Consider the following 16,877-nt stretch of genomic DNA (forward strand, 5'->3'; position numbering starts at 1 on the left):
ATTGAGTTTTTCCTTCCCACAGTTGCTAAGTGCTTGCTTATATGGGGTCTCCTGATTGTTGGGGTTTTCTTACCTTACAGTATAAAGCCAATGCCAGTAGAAACTACCATAAAGACTGCTTTTGTGATTTGGCACAACATACATAAAAGACAAATCAATTAAATGTTGTGCATTTTACCTAAGGGCAGCTTCGGTATGATGAAATTAAAAGAGAAAAGTCATATTTTGCAACACTGAGACACCTGCTGGTGTTTTTACAGCCTTGAAACAACGATAATGTATTTCCATAAACACTTCTATTAAAAAACCTGCTTCCACATAATGGCCACTTATAACAAGATTAAATGTTTGAGAGGTCAAAGGAAAATCTTGTAACCCTCTGACATGTCAAATCATCACTACCCCTGTGTGCAGCAGGGCCTATCATCAGGCATCATCCCCCAATCTTACCCCCTGTAGACCCTTTCATTAACATAGTTGGGCTTTGTTCAAAAGCAGATCCCTGCAGATGAATTTGAGCATACAGTGACACAGGCACATTCCTGCGTGCGCTGTGGCTGTCCTCGTTGTGTGCGTTCGGATCAGCTGTCAGCTGGAGGGTGATGGATGCATGCTGGAAACATACTTGGAGTTCGAGGTATGTCCTTCTCACTGAAGTCCTTTGACACCCTGCTTGACCCCAGCGCAAGTCAGCCGCTCTAAAAATAAAGAAGCACATGTGCTTGATGCACATAGACGCAGAAACAAGGGTGTAAGATATCATGCTTCTCGTGTCTTCATATCTGCGTGCAAATACAAAGGAAAACAATACACAGCCTCCTGTTGGATTACAAGAAAGTTATATTCAGGTCCTCGATTTCCATGAAGCTCAAGCCCAATCAACATGCTCCCAGCATCAAAGTTAATGCCAGTGCTCAGCTCCATCATTATCTTGAGTGCCTTCATTAAAGGACATTTTTATTCTGCTGCGTCCAGAATCACCGAGAAAAACCGGCCACAAGTCGCAGCCACATGTTTTGGCTGAACCTGGTCACCATGGCAATGCGTTTAAAAAGAAAAACTCGACTTTGACTTTTGACTTTAAAGTCTCATTGAAATATTGGAATTGACAGATGTGAGTAGTTGGTTTAAAAAAGATGGGAGGGAAAATGCGATTGAAAAGAATGGCATCATTGTGAAGGCTCGAGTCACATAAAGGCTGCAGTTCACAGTGTAACCCTCAGCGGTGAGGAGTATTTGAGCGTGACAACAATATCCACCCTCTGACTCAATTTGACACTCAGCAGGTCTAGTTATTAATCCAATGCTGCAGCTGCAGCAAGTAGCGTTTTGATCATTTTTCCAACGATGTAAGTGATTTTTTTTTTTTGTCTTTGCATGTGACTTACTGAAAATATGAATTCAAACATGAATTCATGTCAGCTGTTGGCCTGAAGCCAGCTATAAATGTAAACTAAAAAATAACTATTCATGTTTTTCACTTTATGTGACAAATGTGAGACAAATGAAAAAGACATAAGTCTTCTTAAATGACTTTTTATGAGATCGTCACTGCTGATATCTTACAAAAGTATGAAAGGATCCATTACGCTTTCAAATAGATTAATGGCCTATTTGAATGTGTGCTGGGGTGTGTGTGTAAAACTATGACCCACAAAAGGAAGGAGAGTGGGTATTGAGTTTACTTTGAGCTGGAGGGTAGCCAATATTATCCAAACTTAGAATTATTATGTACAATTCCCCCTTGTGGTTTTTGCTCTATTCATTTAAAATCTCATCTTAATCTTTTTATTTATTTATTTATTTATTTATTTTGGAGATTTAGGCTTAAGCTGGTCATTTCAAACTTGGCTTCAGTGTAAAGCTACTTCACATGCAGTATATATTTACTTTAAAAAAAAAATGTATATCAGAAGAAATTAATTTAGTTCATTTGATTATAAGCATTTCTTTGACTTTGACTTACTGTATTTTCTTCTTTTACTTTGAAAACCTCCTATCTAGGCATTAAAGACATGTATGTCCCAGTGCTAATTTAATAGGCATGGCTTCACTCCTCTCCCACATCATACATAAACATTTTCAGGGAGAGGTTGGAGCATTTAAACTGAGAATGAAAGATGATGAAATCCTTTTAGAAAAGAGTCCAATCAAAAATTAGATCAGGGTGCATTCTGGGTAAGAGGAGCAAATCTTACCCACCCTCTGACTGCATGTGGCTGCGACTTGTGACCGTTTTTTCTTGTACACACTGCCTTGAAGTCCACTTGAGTCTTGATGTTGATGATTTACTGAAGGAGTGCAAAAGAGAAGACAAGATATTCACTGCTGGAGTAATACAAAAGTTAGTATGTTGATTTCATGGTTAATGGAAACACCACAGACAATGTTGTGAAGTTTTGAAGGTCTCGGTATAGAAATGTGAACCAAGAATATGTGCATCAATATGATTTTATACCGTCTTCCTTTGTCCTCCTGATCCCTGGAGAATTGTGAGGATGATCTATTAAAAGGAAATAATTACTATTAAGGCTATTTAACCATGTATATCCAATTTAGATAAGTGATGTCATCCATTGATTTCAACATTATTATTATTATTATTTTTTAAGTAGCCTATTTAAGACCATATTTGAAGAAAAAGGTAAAATCGATTAGCTGTTAGCTAATGCTATTACGGACTAGCTTGGTTAGCAAGTCATAATTTACTGTTAACTTAAAAGGAAAGTTGATTCTTGCTTGTCATAGCCAGAACCATTGAACGGAAGAGTCCCCTCATCTCCGTTCACTCCAACTGACTCTTTTTTCCCCCCTTTTTTGTAACCACAATGGCGGCTCAACACGCTAGCCACCAAAGATATACTAGCATTGAAGTTTGAGATGCATTTTCAAAAGCATGTAAATTTATTTTTACAGTTTATTTATTTATTTAGGTAGTTAATTGCCCACTCCTGCTTTATGCTGTTTTAGATTATAAATTTTTACCCATGTGCCATGTAAACGCCCTGAACTAACCACTATAAATTTAGGTCTCTTAAAGCCCATTTGAATGCTTGAGTAATATAAAAATTCCACACTGTCCAGATTTGTTTTTATTTTATTCTTATTTTTTACATTGTAATGCTGGGCATTTTAACACTGGACTCTATGAGGACTTACTCCAGCAGAGAAGTGGCCATTAGAGGAAGTTTCAGATTTTTCACTCCCACACTGGCTTCATTTTTCAGCCCTGGAGGTCGTCCCTTGGCTGAAGCTACAGCCAGCATGCCATTAGCAAAGCTTAGCATAATGACTACAACCAGGGTGAAACAGCTAACCTGCTTCTATCCAAATGGAACAAAATCAATCTAAACCACCAGCCTGAACTCACAAAATAGCACTGTATATCTTGATTGTTTTAGCCATACAAAGAAATAAGGCACTTTACATTTACACTTTACTTTTTGGTTGGGAACCATTGGGGAGACACAGCTCCTAGCTGATAAGGAACCAAATGCCCAACTGAAATTGTTGTATTTATACTTTGAAAGCAGTAATCTAAAAATACATGGGTGTTACTGAGAAAATGTGAATGTTCAGCATGTTAAATAATGCAACACGAAGATCATTTAAAAATCACCCTATTATAGGGCATTTTCTGTGCTTTCCTAAGTCATCTCCTCACTAGCATCCTTTCCAGTGGCAACACAGCTAGATGCTCCATTTTAGATAAGACACAATTATTGTAGCACATCACACGCACTATCACTATCACCTAAAATCTCAAACCTCACCACAGAATGCAGTCCAGATACCACATCCCCGTGCCCTTGGTATTTAATGACATTTCTTTCTGTCCACGGAGATAGAGGGGATCCATCAGAGTGAATGTTTTCTGTATTTTTTTTAAGCTGGGCTCTGCTATAGATTTGGGGCACTGTTTTTTTTTTTTGATTATTTTAAAAAAAAAGGGGGGAAAAACCTACCAAAAAATGTTGTTATGACAACCACACCTTTTTGGACACATTACCTGTTTTCATTTGTTGTGCAAACATAACAGATACGAGGGGGGGAAATTTTATTTTCAGGGCACATTTCCTTTATTCTGTGAATCTCCTCCTATAAACACAGTCAATTTCAGCCCGGCTCTCAGGCCATTATGATTCACAGAGGCCGAGCATGAAATTAGTTTCTTTTTTGACAGACACATCTTGACTGACAGCTCAACAAATGAGAAATCATTTACTGTGAACAGAGCAGACGCCTGCTTTTGGCAGAAATGCTGAGGCGAGTGCACGACTGCGTGTGTGTGTGTGTGCACACGAGCTTGAAAGTACATTTTATGTAAGGTTCTCACTGGCATCAAAACCACAATAGCAGGTCAGGGAACAAAAAAGACACTTTACAATACAATTCTTTACATAGCTGTAGTTTAACGTTGTGTGAGAGGACAACAAAGATGCCATCGTCACAATTTCTGTGCTGACAGGAGGATATTTAGAAGATAATTAGAAAAACTGAAAAGGTGACAGCAGAAAAAAGGCAGGAATTATTAAAATATATTTTAATAATAGATAATTAGCTACCAAGCGTACAAACCAACAAAGTCACCTGCTAGCCAGTGCCCTCAAAATATTTACCTGAGAAAGGACGCATTTTATTATAATTATACACCTATTCTGGCTTCACTTGTTGTTTTTAAATCCTGAAATGATCTTACCCCACCTTACCTCTGAGCTGCTTTACCCCTGCAATACTGTCTGAGTTACCTTTGCATGCTAGACAGTCACCTACATTGTCCATTTAAAAAAGTCATTTTAAAACTCAATTATACTGCTTTGGCCTTTGACCCAGCATGAGATATTGTTCTGACTTGCATTTATTGCATTATAGTTGCCTTTTTCTTTTTATTCCATTATAGTTGTTTTTATTGGTGCTTTTACTTACCATTGTTTTCAGTGTATTTGTTGATTTTTGTGTACAGCACTTTTTGTTAATCTCCTGTAACTGTTTTTAAAGTGCTTCATGAAGAAAGTTGGTATGGTACAGCTGAATTGGTAGACTGCTATTGTTCACTTGATTGAGCAGGTAACCCAAATGCTGAATGGGCTGGTTCAAATGTGTCCTGGACCATTTCCTGTGTGTCATTCCTCCTCACTCTCCCCCGATTTTCCTTTCTACTGTCCTATCAAAATAAAAGCTTCGAATTCAAGAATCAAAACTCTACAGCTAAAAAAAACAAAAACAAAAAATCAGTGTTGTGCTCAGCTGACAGTAACTGAACACAACATTTCAGTCAATGCTTTAGTACATATTGGCTCTAGACTATGACAGTACTTTCTTGGGATAAAATAAAAATAACAAAAAAATGTATTTTATCAGATATTATAGTGTCATATGTTCTGACCTGCTTGTTCCATTTACTGCATCTATATTTTGCTAATAGTTTTAAAACCTCAAAGAGCACTAGGCACCCCCTGTTAAAGGGCAGAAATCATAACAACAAAGTGAACTGCAGCATTAACCCAAAGCTTTGAAGTAGCTGTGGAGTAAAGAGGTGAACACAGATAAAGCAGACCAATACTGTGCCCTTCCTCTGCAGGACAGACTTTTCCTGACTTTGCCATTAATGGCTTTTTGCATGGCCGATATATATACTGTATAATATGCAGACAAATGCAGACAATGGCAAATTTCTTCACCTTGTGAACAGCAGGTGAGAGTTCATCCTTTCCTTCATGTAAACTTAGTAGCTCTGCAAGAAATATTACTTTAATATTGAATCGATTTTAACAATAGTTCTTTAATTCTGACTGATTGTTTAAAGATAGTTTAGCTTTTTTTAAGTGCAATGCTGCCATCTAGTGTTCAGAAATCTTTACTATGCCATGTCTGTGGTGAAGTTTTTACAGGTGTATTTTTTAGATTTCTAATCATTTTTAAAACTCTCTTTGCATTGCAAAATGTGGCCCATGAGGAGGTTTTTATATTTGTTTTGAAAAAGTATACTGCATATGCTTTTTTAAAACCTTATTCCAAAGTGGATTAAATAAATGTTTCACCTTGAAATTCTACATACAATACTTATTAATACATAATTACAAAACAGAAAAAGTTTGCTTGAGATTCTTGTAAATTTGTTAAAAATAAAAAACAATCCAGTTTCTTCTGCCTATCCAGGGCCAGGTCACAGGGGCAGCAGACTAAGCAGACAAGCTCAGATCTCCCTCTCCGTGTCCACCTGCACCAGCTTGTTGGGGGAACCCCAAGGCATTCCCAGGCCAGTCGAGAAATATAATCCTTCCACTGTGTCCTGGCTCTGCCCCAGGGCGTCCTCCTGGTGGGACATGGCTAGGACACCTCACCCAGGAGGCATCCTTGTCAGATGCCCAAAACCCTCTCAACTGGCTACTTGGGACGTGGAGGAGCAGCAGCTCCACTCTGAGCCCCTACCGGTTGTCCAAACCCCTCAACCGATGTCTAAGGGAGAGGCCAGCCAGCCTTCTGAGAAAGCTCCTTTCTGTTGCTTGTATCCGCGATCTCGTTCTTTTGGTCACTACCCAAAGCTCGTGACCATAGGTGAGGGTAGGGATGTAGATTGACCGGTAAATTGAGAGCTTCACTTTTACGCTCAGCACTCTCTTCACCACGATGGACAAGTACAGCATCTGCATCACTGCAGATGCAGCACCAATCTGTCTGTCAATCTCCTCCTCCCTTCTCCCCTCACTCATGAACAAGACCTAGATATTTAAACTCTTCCACTTGGGTCAGTAACTGGTCTCTGACCCAGAGTGGGCACTCCACTCCACTCAAGGACATTGACAGAGTGGTTGCGAAGCCACTCCTTTGTTATCTTGGCTGCTTGCTTAGGGTCAGTGTCATGTAGGAAGTTGAACAATCACCCTAGTTCAAGGTCCGGTCTGTGTGGCAGGTTATCATCAAGGATGTCTTTGTGCATTGCTGCATTTATCTTTCCCTCAACTCTGACTCATCTATCGCTTCCTGCTGGCGAAGAACATCCCACAAGATGATGCTTCCACCACCCCGCTTCACTGTAGGGAAAGTATTGGCCAATGGATGAGCTGTGCCTGGTTTCTTCCAGACATGACGCTTGGGATTCAGGTCAAAGAGTTCAATCTTTGTTTCAACAGACCAGAGAATGTTGTTTCTCATGGTCTGAGAGTCCTTCAGCTGCCATTTGGCAAACCCCAGGTGTACTCTTTCATCTCACTGGTTTACCATACAGGCCTGATTGGTGGAGTGCTTCAGAACTGGTTGTACTTCTGGAAGGTCCTCCTGTCTTCACAGAGCAACACTGGAGCTCTGTTGTTGATCACCTCCCTGATCCCTTCTACCTCAGTCGCTCAGATGACCAGCTGTAGGAAGAGTCCTGTTTGTTTTAAACTTCTTCGATTTACAGATGATGGAGGCATTTGTGGTCTTTGGAACCTTCAATGCTGCACAGGTTTTTCTGTACCCTTGCCCACTGAATCTGTTCCTTCATACAATCCTGTCTTGGAGGTCTACCGACAATTCCTTGGACTTCATGTCTTGGGTTGTGCTCTGATATCCACTGTCTGCTATGGGAGGTCATATAGACAGGTATAGGCCTTTCCAAACTATGTCAAACCAACTTTCTTTTTAATACATTTGCAAGGATCTCAATCAAACTTTTTTTTCCACTTTGTTATTATGGTATATATTTTGTGTAGGAGTTTTGAGATAAAATAATACATTTATTCCATTTTTGGAATAAGAATGTAACAAAAATTAAGGCAAATGTGGAACAAGTGAAGCGCTGCGAATACTTTTCACTGTAACTCCAGCACAATCGATCCATTTTATTAACCACTTGTGCTATTCAGGTCACACGGCACAAAGTATTGAGAGAAAAAAAACAAAAAACAACAACTTACTGGCCGGTCTGTATTTTGGGGGTGGGGGAGGAGTACACTCCAAAACAACTCAAAACAAAGTGAATCTTGTATGTTATTTATTTCATTTCAGATTTACAAGTTATTTCACATTTCTTTAAAAAAAAAAAAAAAAGGCTAGCAACTCTCCGGTGTTACAGTTAGCAATAAAACAATGCAAGAAAACAACTGCATTTATGGTACAGCCTCTTCAGAAGTGTAGCCCCTCAAATCACGACCACCCTCAGCAAGCAAAGTCTTGAGCTTTTATTATAACAGTCTCACCCAACTCCCTATTAAGAATAACCAAAGCCACCTCTACACCTGGCATTACAATGTGATCTGCAACTAGATAATTTAATGATGGGAAAGTATAAGGAATGCAGGTGTAATTTTATGCACTGTGATTGGTATGTAATCAGACAATCCAGGGCACATTTAGAGGTGCTTGGCTTGCACTCTGATTAGATCTGTTAGTGTAAATGCAGTTAATGCAGCCTAACAACATTAAGTTAAATAAAATCATCTACCCTTCAAGTTCTGCCTCTTCCTGCTCACATCATTAAACTGAAATGTTAAGCAGAACCTTCAAAGTCTTCTATCTCCTCTTTCCAGAAATGGATAATATTAATTTCTGGACACAGAGATGGCCAACTTGCAAAGATAAAAGATCCATCTTTAACTTGTGAACTAACCAACCAACCCGACTAACCTGCATATAGAGACAACGTCAGGACACGGTCAGATGATTTTATACAAGGGCTAACTGCTAACTCCAAAATGTCACCTGTCACTATCAAGATAACTTATACATGCTAATGTCAGGTGCTTATGCTGCATTACGACAAAAAGATTAAATCGCTCTACCATTTGTAATTTAAGGATTAATATTTTTGGGTACTTTTTTTCCCACTGAATATAGGCAAATGACAGGAGTAGAAAACGTGTGTGCATATATAAATATACATATTCTACACACACACAAACACACGCACACACACACTCCAACAATTCCAACAACCTCAGCATCATGCTTCAAATTCATTTATAACAGCATTCGATCATCAGAGAGATGCTAAAGATCAACAGGGAGGCGGACAGACACAGAAGGGAAAGACAGAGAAGAAGTAGTGAGGGATCTTGGGAATTCCCTCTAGCTTATGATTTGCTTTACAAAAGTTCCTTTAATCAAACGGGATGCAGATAATCTCATCTGTAATCTCAGTGTGGAAGTGGCGAGTGGTTCTGCCCTCTCCTGCCTCTCTGGCTTTTTGCTACATGCTGTCCTTAAAATGATGTTCAGGGCTCGTTCACCAAGTTCGTTTTTTCTTGCTTCTTAGTTGCCGCCGCAGCACCGGCTGCTGCTGCTGCCCTGAGGGTTAGTTTGTTCTAGATCTACTCCTGTCCTTGTCCGCCCACCTTGTCCAGCTGTACCCTGGGGCTCGCTCTTCGGTAGCTTCTTCGCTACAGGGACAGGGGAACAGATATTTCAAAATAAAGCTACGAAACACCAAAACAGCACCAAAAGGTGACAATAAACCAATACAGTTTTTTTTTTTTAATCTATCACATATGTTAGGTTAATTTGTGATTCCAAACTGGTCAACTGGAATATGTGACTAAATGCATTACTTACCTATAGCCATGAAAATTTCATTGACATTCATAGCGGTCTTGGCTGAGGTCTCCATAAAAAGCAGACTGTTGTCATCGGCATAGGCTTGTGCCTCCTGAGAACATGATTTAGATATAAAAGTTAATCAACAAATTCAAATGAAGCCTCTAAATATCAGATTTTTTGCTTATATTAAGTCCTCTATATGCATCTTTATACCTGAAACTCGACAGCTCTTTTGTTTGCGATGTCCGCTTTGTTGCCAGCCAGAGCGATCACTATGTTGGGACTGGCCTGCCTTTGAAGCTCCTTCACCCAATTTTTCGCACGATCAAAAGTGTCCTGAAAAACCAACAAACTTAATTTGCATTTCCCCAAAGTATTTAGCACTACAGCTATCTTTAATGTTGGTCAAACATGTTTTCTTTTTTTAAATTTCATACTAGTATAGCTGATGTGACCTCAAAAAGCCCACAAGCCCACGAACACACACGAACACACACGCATATGTTTAAAATTAACTTACACTGAGTCAAAGCACACCCTCTGTCATGTATGTAAAAATAATCTTAAATATTAGGTACATACAACTGCAGGTGAGAAACAACACACAACATGTTACACCGTGTTATTATTTATTTAACTAAAATGCAGAAGCAGTGTGTAAAAAAATTAAGCACACCTCATCTTCTCTATGATGTTATCAGTCTCTCACACCACTGTGGAGGAATTCTGGCCCAGTCTATATTGCTTTGTATATGCAATGCTTTTTAAGCTCCTACCACAACATTCAATGAGGTTGAGGTCCTGACTTTGACTGGGCCATCGAGGCATCTGAGTTCTTTTCTTTTTCCAGACATCATCATTATAGATCTGCTGTTGTGCTGGGAATCATTGTCCTGTTCCATGACCCAATTTTAGCTATTTTTTAACTGTCAGACAGATGGCCTCACATATGACTCTAGAACGGGGGTCCCCAATCCCAGTCCACGAGGGCCGGTGTCCCTGCAGGTTTTAGATCTCACCCTGGGTCAACACACCTGAATCACATGATTAGTTCATTACCAGGCCTCTGGAGAACTTCAAGACATGTTGAGAAGGTAATTTATCCATTTAAATCAGCTGTGGTGGATCAAGGACACACCTAAAACCTGCAGGGACACCGGCCCTCGTGGACTGGGATTGGGGACCCCTGCTCTAGAATAATTTGGTATACTGATGAGATCATAGTTGAATAAAGAACCGCAAGGTGTCCAGCTCCTGTGGCCACCAAAAGCCCAAATCACCACCCCTCCACCCCTGTGCTCTCACTTGGTGTGAGACGTTTCTGCTGATATGCTGTGTTTGGATTTCACAAAAGTGGTGCTGTGCATTATGGACGAGCATCTCCACTTTGGTTTTATCTATTCAAAGGACATTGTTCCACACATCTTGTGGTTTGTTCAGTGCATTTGCTGGAAGATTAGAAACTGTGTTTAATGTTTTCCACATGTGAATATTAGTTTTACTGAGAATAATAAATGTAATTTGTTTGGAAATGACATTATGACCCTTTAAAATCATCGCTGATGTCTTTCCTCCTTGGCATTGTGAACACACACCCGAATGCTCCAGACCAGAAAATTGAAAAGCAGCTGCTTTTACAGACGTGCTCACACTTACTAATGATCAACTAAAGTGCCGCTATTTACACTCTTAATTCCTATGGAAACAGTGAGGATATACTTAGTTTTTCACACATTGCTTTTTCATTTTGGCTTAGTTTTAGTTAAATGAATGTATCATGTTTTGCTCTTTATCTGAGGTTGTATCTAAATCATAGTTACAGGTTAACTGCAAAAAACCAAACAAAAATAAGTGAGAATCTTGAATCCTTCAGTAAAAGCCAAAACACACCTTAAAAATTGTAACTGTTTTTTCAGTGATTTTTTAAAAATGATCACTGATTATCAGCATATTTTGCATTCTTCCACTTTTGGGAGCAACAAAACAATGAAACAAATGAATTAAACAAAGCAGTATCTGCAAGCATCATACAGTATGTCACGAAACTGAGTACACGCCTCACATTTTTGCCATTATTACCTAAACCACTGGCAACAAAAATGAGTAAACCCCTAAGTGAAAATGTCCAAACTGTGCCCAAAGTGTCAACATTTTGTGTGGCACTAACACTGCCTTAACTCTATTGAGCGTGGAGTTCACTAGAGCTTCACAGGTTGCCATGGAAATCCTCTTCCACTCCTTCATAATGACATCATGGAGCAGGTGGATGTTAGAGACCTTGCGCTCCTCCACTTTCCATTAGAGGATGCCCCACAGATGCTCAATAGGGTTTAAGTCTGGAGACATGCTAGGTCTGTCAAGCAGCTTTACCCTCAGTTTATTTAACAAGGCAGTGGTCTTTTTGGAGGTGTGTTTGGGTTTGTTATCATGTTGGAATCCTGCCCTGTGGGATAGTTTCTGAAGGGAGGGGATCATGCTCTGCTTCAGTATGTCACAGTACATGTTGGCATTCAGGGTTCCCTCAATTATGCGTTCCTCAGTGCCAGCAGCACTGATACAGCCCCAAACAATGACACTCCCACCACCATCCACCATGCTTGACTGTAGGCAAGACAAACTTGTCTTTGTACTCCTCACCTGGTTGCTGCCACACACCCTTGACACAATCTGAACCAAATAACTTAATCTTGGTCTTATCCATGTCCTTAGTCTGCTTGTCTTCCGCAAACTGTTTGCCGACTTTCTTATGCATTATCTTTAGAAGAAGAAGAAGCTTCCTTCTGTGAGGACATCCATTTGATGCAGTGTGAGGCGTATGGTCTAAGCACTGACAGGCCTTAATGCCTTCAACTTCTCCAGCAATTTTGGCAGCACTCATACATCTATTTTCAAAAGACCTCTGGGTATGACGTTGAGCACGTGCACTCAACTTCTTTGATCAACCATGGCGAGGTTTGTTATGAGTGGAACCTGTCCTGTTAAACTGATGTATGGTCTTGGCCACCGTGCTGCAGCTCAGTTTCAGGGTGTTGGCAATATTCTTATAGCCTGAGCCATCTTTATGTAGAGTAACAATTCTTTTTTTCAGATCCCCAGACAGTTCTTTACAATGAGGTGCCTAATAAACTTCCAGTGATCAGTATGAGAGAGTGTGAGAACAATAACACCAAATTCAACAACCTGTTTCCCATTTACACCTCAGACCTTGTGAAACTAATGAGTCACATGACACCAGGGATGGAAATTGCTAATTGGGAACAATTTGGACATTTTCACTTAGGGGCGTACTCACTTTTGTTGCCAGTGGTTTAAGCAATAATGGCTGTGTGTTGAGTCATTTAGTGGGGACAGCAAATTTTCACTGTTGTATAAGCTGTACATTGTATCATATAAAGATATGACATAAAGTGTCATATCTTCAGTGTTGTCCCATGAAAAGATATAACTAAATATTTACAAAAATTGGAGGGGTGTACTCAGTTTTCTGAGATACTGTAACTGTTACCCTGTGCGTGAAACCTACTGTGTTGGTAATGTCATAGACCACGATGGCTGCTTGAGCCCCTCTGTAGTACATTGGAGCCAGGCTGTGGTAGCGCTCCTGACCCGCTGTGTCCCAGATCTCAAACTTCACAGTGGTGTCGTCAAGGCAGACAGTCTGAGTGAGGAAAGCAGCTGCAGAGAGAATGAAAACGTAAACAATAAATAGATGAAACAATCTTCCTAGAAGACTATCCTGTTTACATCTGATCTGAAGATAAGTTAGGAGGCATTGCATCACTTCAGATTAGCTTGGGCACAAATTTATATAATTCTAAATGCCACATCTATAGATGTATGACCTCTGTGTAGGATAACGCGCCACATCACAAGACTCGTATCATCTCGAACTGTACTTAAATGGTCATCACAGTCACAAATCTGAATTCAACAGGGCACCTTCTGGATGTGGCTGAACAGGGGTTTGCATCATACATATGCAGCTGAGAAATATGCATCACCTGTGTGATACTATCATGTCAATATGGACCAAAATTTCAGAGTAATGTTTTCGGCACTAGTAGAATCTATGCCATGAAGAACTAAGACAGTTCTGAAGGTAAAACGAGACCCAACTTGGTACTAGCAAGATGTGCCTAACATACTGACCAGTGAATGCATGTTCTTTATGTGAACAGCTTTTATTTTGATAAAACATTTGCCAAATTTCAGCAGTGTTATTTAAGGAAAGCTCTTTTACAGATGCTTGTTTTTAAATGACATTTAACATTTGGGAATACTTGAGAGGAATATGAAAGGCATATTTACCCATGTGAGTTATCAAACCTGATACAGCACTAAGATTCCTAAATTTCAAACAATATTCACTTAACATGCAGACAGCAACATAATCTACCTAGAGAAACACCTACAGCTTCCAAACAAAATCAGTTTCCTTCATTTAGAAACGTGTTTCTCACCTCCAATGGTGCTCTCCTGGAATTCGTGGAACTGCCCTTTGACAAAGCGCAGCACTAAGCTCGACTTCCCCACCGCTGACTCCCCCAGCAGGACCAGCTTGAACTGGCAGATTTTATTTGCTGCTGCAGCACCATTAGGCCTGTTTGCTCCTCCACCACCACGTCCAGCCATTGACAGAGACTGTTAGGAAACAAACTAAATACTTGGAGTTTGGGAAGGGTTGGAAGTCCACGCACCGATTGTGAGCGAGGTCAGAAATCACACTCCGGGGCGACAAAAACAGCGGTGATCCAGGCAAGCCTGAAACATTTTTAGAAAAATAAACTGAACCTTTTTCGTGGGTACATTTTAGGAATACATATCTATAAGTGACTGATTTTTACGTTAGCTTGTAGATAACACTTGTTTTTTCATACCTCTGCTAGACTAACGTTTGTTTATCCCCGATTATAGCGTAGAAACAACGCAGTATCCATCATATAAGTTATTATTAATTACGTTATAAAGCCTGTCAGCTCTTCTATCAGACAATACCGAACTGACACAAAAGATTCAGATCAGTCGCTGTCATGTGAAGTTCATAACCATAGATCTACATGCAGTCTGTTCACTTTTTTAACTGCTAAAAGTACAGCTGAGCAGGTCTCCGCCACAGTTATCTGAAATTATTTGTTAGCAGCAGCAAATGTTGTTTGGTTAAAAAAAAAAAAAACACTTAAATGATAAAATGGAAAAGGGCACCACATACAGCCTTGAACTCTCAAACACTGATATCGATATCGGCCTGAAAGACCTAGTCTGGCATGTTAGTAACAGCTGACGAGTTAAGCTAAAACAACCTAGAAATGGCTCCATTCTGTTTTTAATGCTGTCTCACAAGCTGAAATGCTTCTGTAGTCAACAGGACACTAACAAACAATTTAAGTGTGCGTATTTGTAGTTACAAGTCCAAAAGCACCGGGTGAACCCGCTAGTCGTTTAACTTTGACCGTCTATACGGACAAAAACACCATCAGTCAGACAGTTAGCTCGGAAGCTAAAGCTCGTCTGTATTAACGACGATCAAATCAGTTCATAATGCTAATCGGCTAACAGGAAGTTTTGGGTTTCTTACCGAAAACGAAAAAACAAGATTCGCTGTACCGTGTGTAGAGTGACTTATAACGATGTTATTTCTCGTTAACAGCGTTTTCTCCCGTTCCACTAAAAGACTTCCAGCTTCTGTGGAATATATGCTTCCGCCTTCAGTAACAAAAATACTTCCTGGATTCGCTTGTCATGTGATGTGATGTCACAGCCAATCAAATACGGAGATTGCAGAACGTCAGCAGGAGCTAGCTCAGTCTTGTACTATTTTTAAAATGAAGATTGACAGAAACACTTGCAATGACTTTTAGAGGAAGATTATTTCGCAGTGCTTGGGTAATTTGCAACAAAGGTTTAAATTCAAAAACTCATACTCCAAAAAAAAAGACTTGATCCAACTTTTCATGACATAATTGACATTATATATTATTATTATTATTATTATATCCTTCTGGATGTTTAGTAAGCTAGAAATACAATTAGATGTTATGCGATTTAAAAGACACATTTGTGTAGCCAAGGGATTCATTAATTCTATTTATATTTTCAGAGATACTTACACAATTAACGAAGTATTTTCTTCTTTCCTAATAACTGGTTGTGCCACCCTTGGCAGCACAAATTGCAGTCAAGCTTTTGCAATAACTGGTAATGATTCTTTCACAACTCCGTAGAGAAATTTTGGCCAACTCTGCGTTGTAGAATTATTTTAATTCAGCTACACTGGCGGTTTCTTGAGCATGAATGGCCTTTAAAGTCATGCCAAATCATTTCAGTCGGATTTATGTCCAGACTTTGACTCAGTCACTCCAAAACCTTTCTCACATTTTGAGAAACAAAAACATTTTTCCTGTGACTCTTTAGTAACAAAGGTCATCTCTATGCAGAAACAACACATGGTTAAATGCCACATGGTGGTGCAATTGGAAAGCAAATAACATTCGGAGGGATTTGGAACACACCAATTGTTCTGTTTGTATAAGCAACATATGCAGCGCAAAGTAACAACATGATGTGAGGACATGTATAAAGCGCAATCAGCCAATTTGGACCAACACTACAACCGTATTTTGTTTTGCAGAAAATGTAAGTTATTGTCTGATTTTTCTTTCTTTTCTCCCCTGAATTATAGTTGTATTACAATAAAGTGAAGTAATCTATTCTAAGGAACACCAGACTAACAAAGGATTTGCAGTTATTGATGGCCATAAAACAGTGTAAGTGTATAATTAGTTGATTTTATTGTGAAAATTGTATTACACAATATGTGGGATTGGATTATTTATTCGCTGGAAAATATTGTGTATGATAGCCATTTATCTGTTGCACAGATCAGCTGAGCAGCAAGTGGCAGATGATACACCGGGCTGATTCATTATCCTGCAGTCATTTGACTTCATGCAACCTTTGAAATATCTGGGAGCTGTGGAAACAAGGAAAACAAGGTGGTATGAAATCATCTGTTGTAACTGATTTAATTTTGTTCTTTTTTTTTCCTGCACACTAAACCAAATGAGGGTTTTGACTTACTAGATCCTGCATAAATGATGGCACTGGTGCAGACATTGTTAAAGCCATGGCAGGTCTCCACAGAGTTTGGGCAGTGTCGCAGACCTCCACAGTAACACTTCAGAGCTTCACCTGGGAAAAAAAAAAAATCAGGTTTAATCACTGTAGCAAAGCATTTTCACAGCCAATAATTTAAATACAGTAAATAGAACAGTAGCAGAGTCTCCCAAATGTGCCTCATTGACAGATATGGAAAATGATGCATATATAAAACAGGCTGCAGCTTAACTCACTCTGGCTGATGG

The 16,877-nt window shown here is 39.5% G+C and overlaps 1 protein-coding gene across 2 annotated transcripts; it reads right to left on the reverse strand.

Moving 5' to 3' along the window:
• Positions 1–9,169: 9,169 nt before the first annotated feature.
• LOC120738046 (ras-related protein Rab-5C-like) lies at positions 9,170–15,401 on the reverse strand. Of its 2 annotated transcripts, none has more exons than XM_040039075.1 (6): positions 15,121–15,401; positions 13,977–14,277; positions 13,040–13,191; positions 9,730–9,852; positions 9,532–9,625; positions 9,170–9,359 (listed from the first exon to the last, which is right to left on the reverse strand). In XM_040039075.1, the coding sequence occupies exons 2-6, from the start codon at positions 14,146–14,148 to the stop codon at positions 9,232–9,234; spliced, it is 669 nt and encodes a 222-aa protein (XP_039895009.1). In that variant the 5' UTR covers positions 14,149–14,277; positions 15,121–15,401; the 3' UTR covers positions 9,170–9,231. The 2 variants fall into 2 exon arrangements, with proteins under 2 accessions (XP_039895009.1, XP_039895008.1); XM_040039074.1 differs by having other exon boundaries at positions 15,092–15,401.
• Between the last annotated feature and the right edge of the window lie 1,476 nt (positions 15,402–16,877).

The sequence above is a fragment of the Simochromis diagramma genome, unplaced genomic scaffold (assembly GCF_900408965.1).
Source record: "Simochromis diagramma unplaced genomic scaffold, fSimDia1.1 OVJJ01000402.1, whole genome shotgun sequence".
Lineage (NCBI taxonomy): Eukaryota > Metazoa > Chordata > Actinopteri > Cichliformes > Cichlidae > Simochromis > Simochromis diagramma.

Coding starts and splice junctions, on each gene's coding strand:
- LOC120738046 (XM_040039075.1), bottom strand. CDS start 14,148: ATGGCTGGACGTGGTGGTGGAGGAGCAAACAGGCCTAATGGTGCTGCA. Junction 13,192..13,976: donor CCAGGAGAGCACCATTGGAG/GTGAGAAACACG, acceptor TTCTCTCTGCAG/CTGCTTTCCTCACTCAGACT. Junction 9,853..13,039: donor TCTATGACATTACCAACACA/GTAGGTTTCACG, acceptor TTGGTTTTTCAG/GACACTTTTGATCGTGCGAA.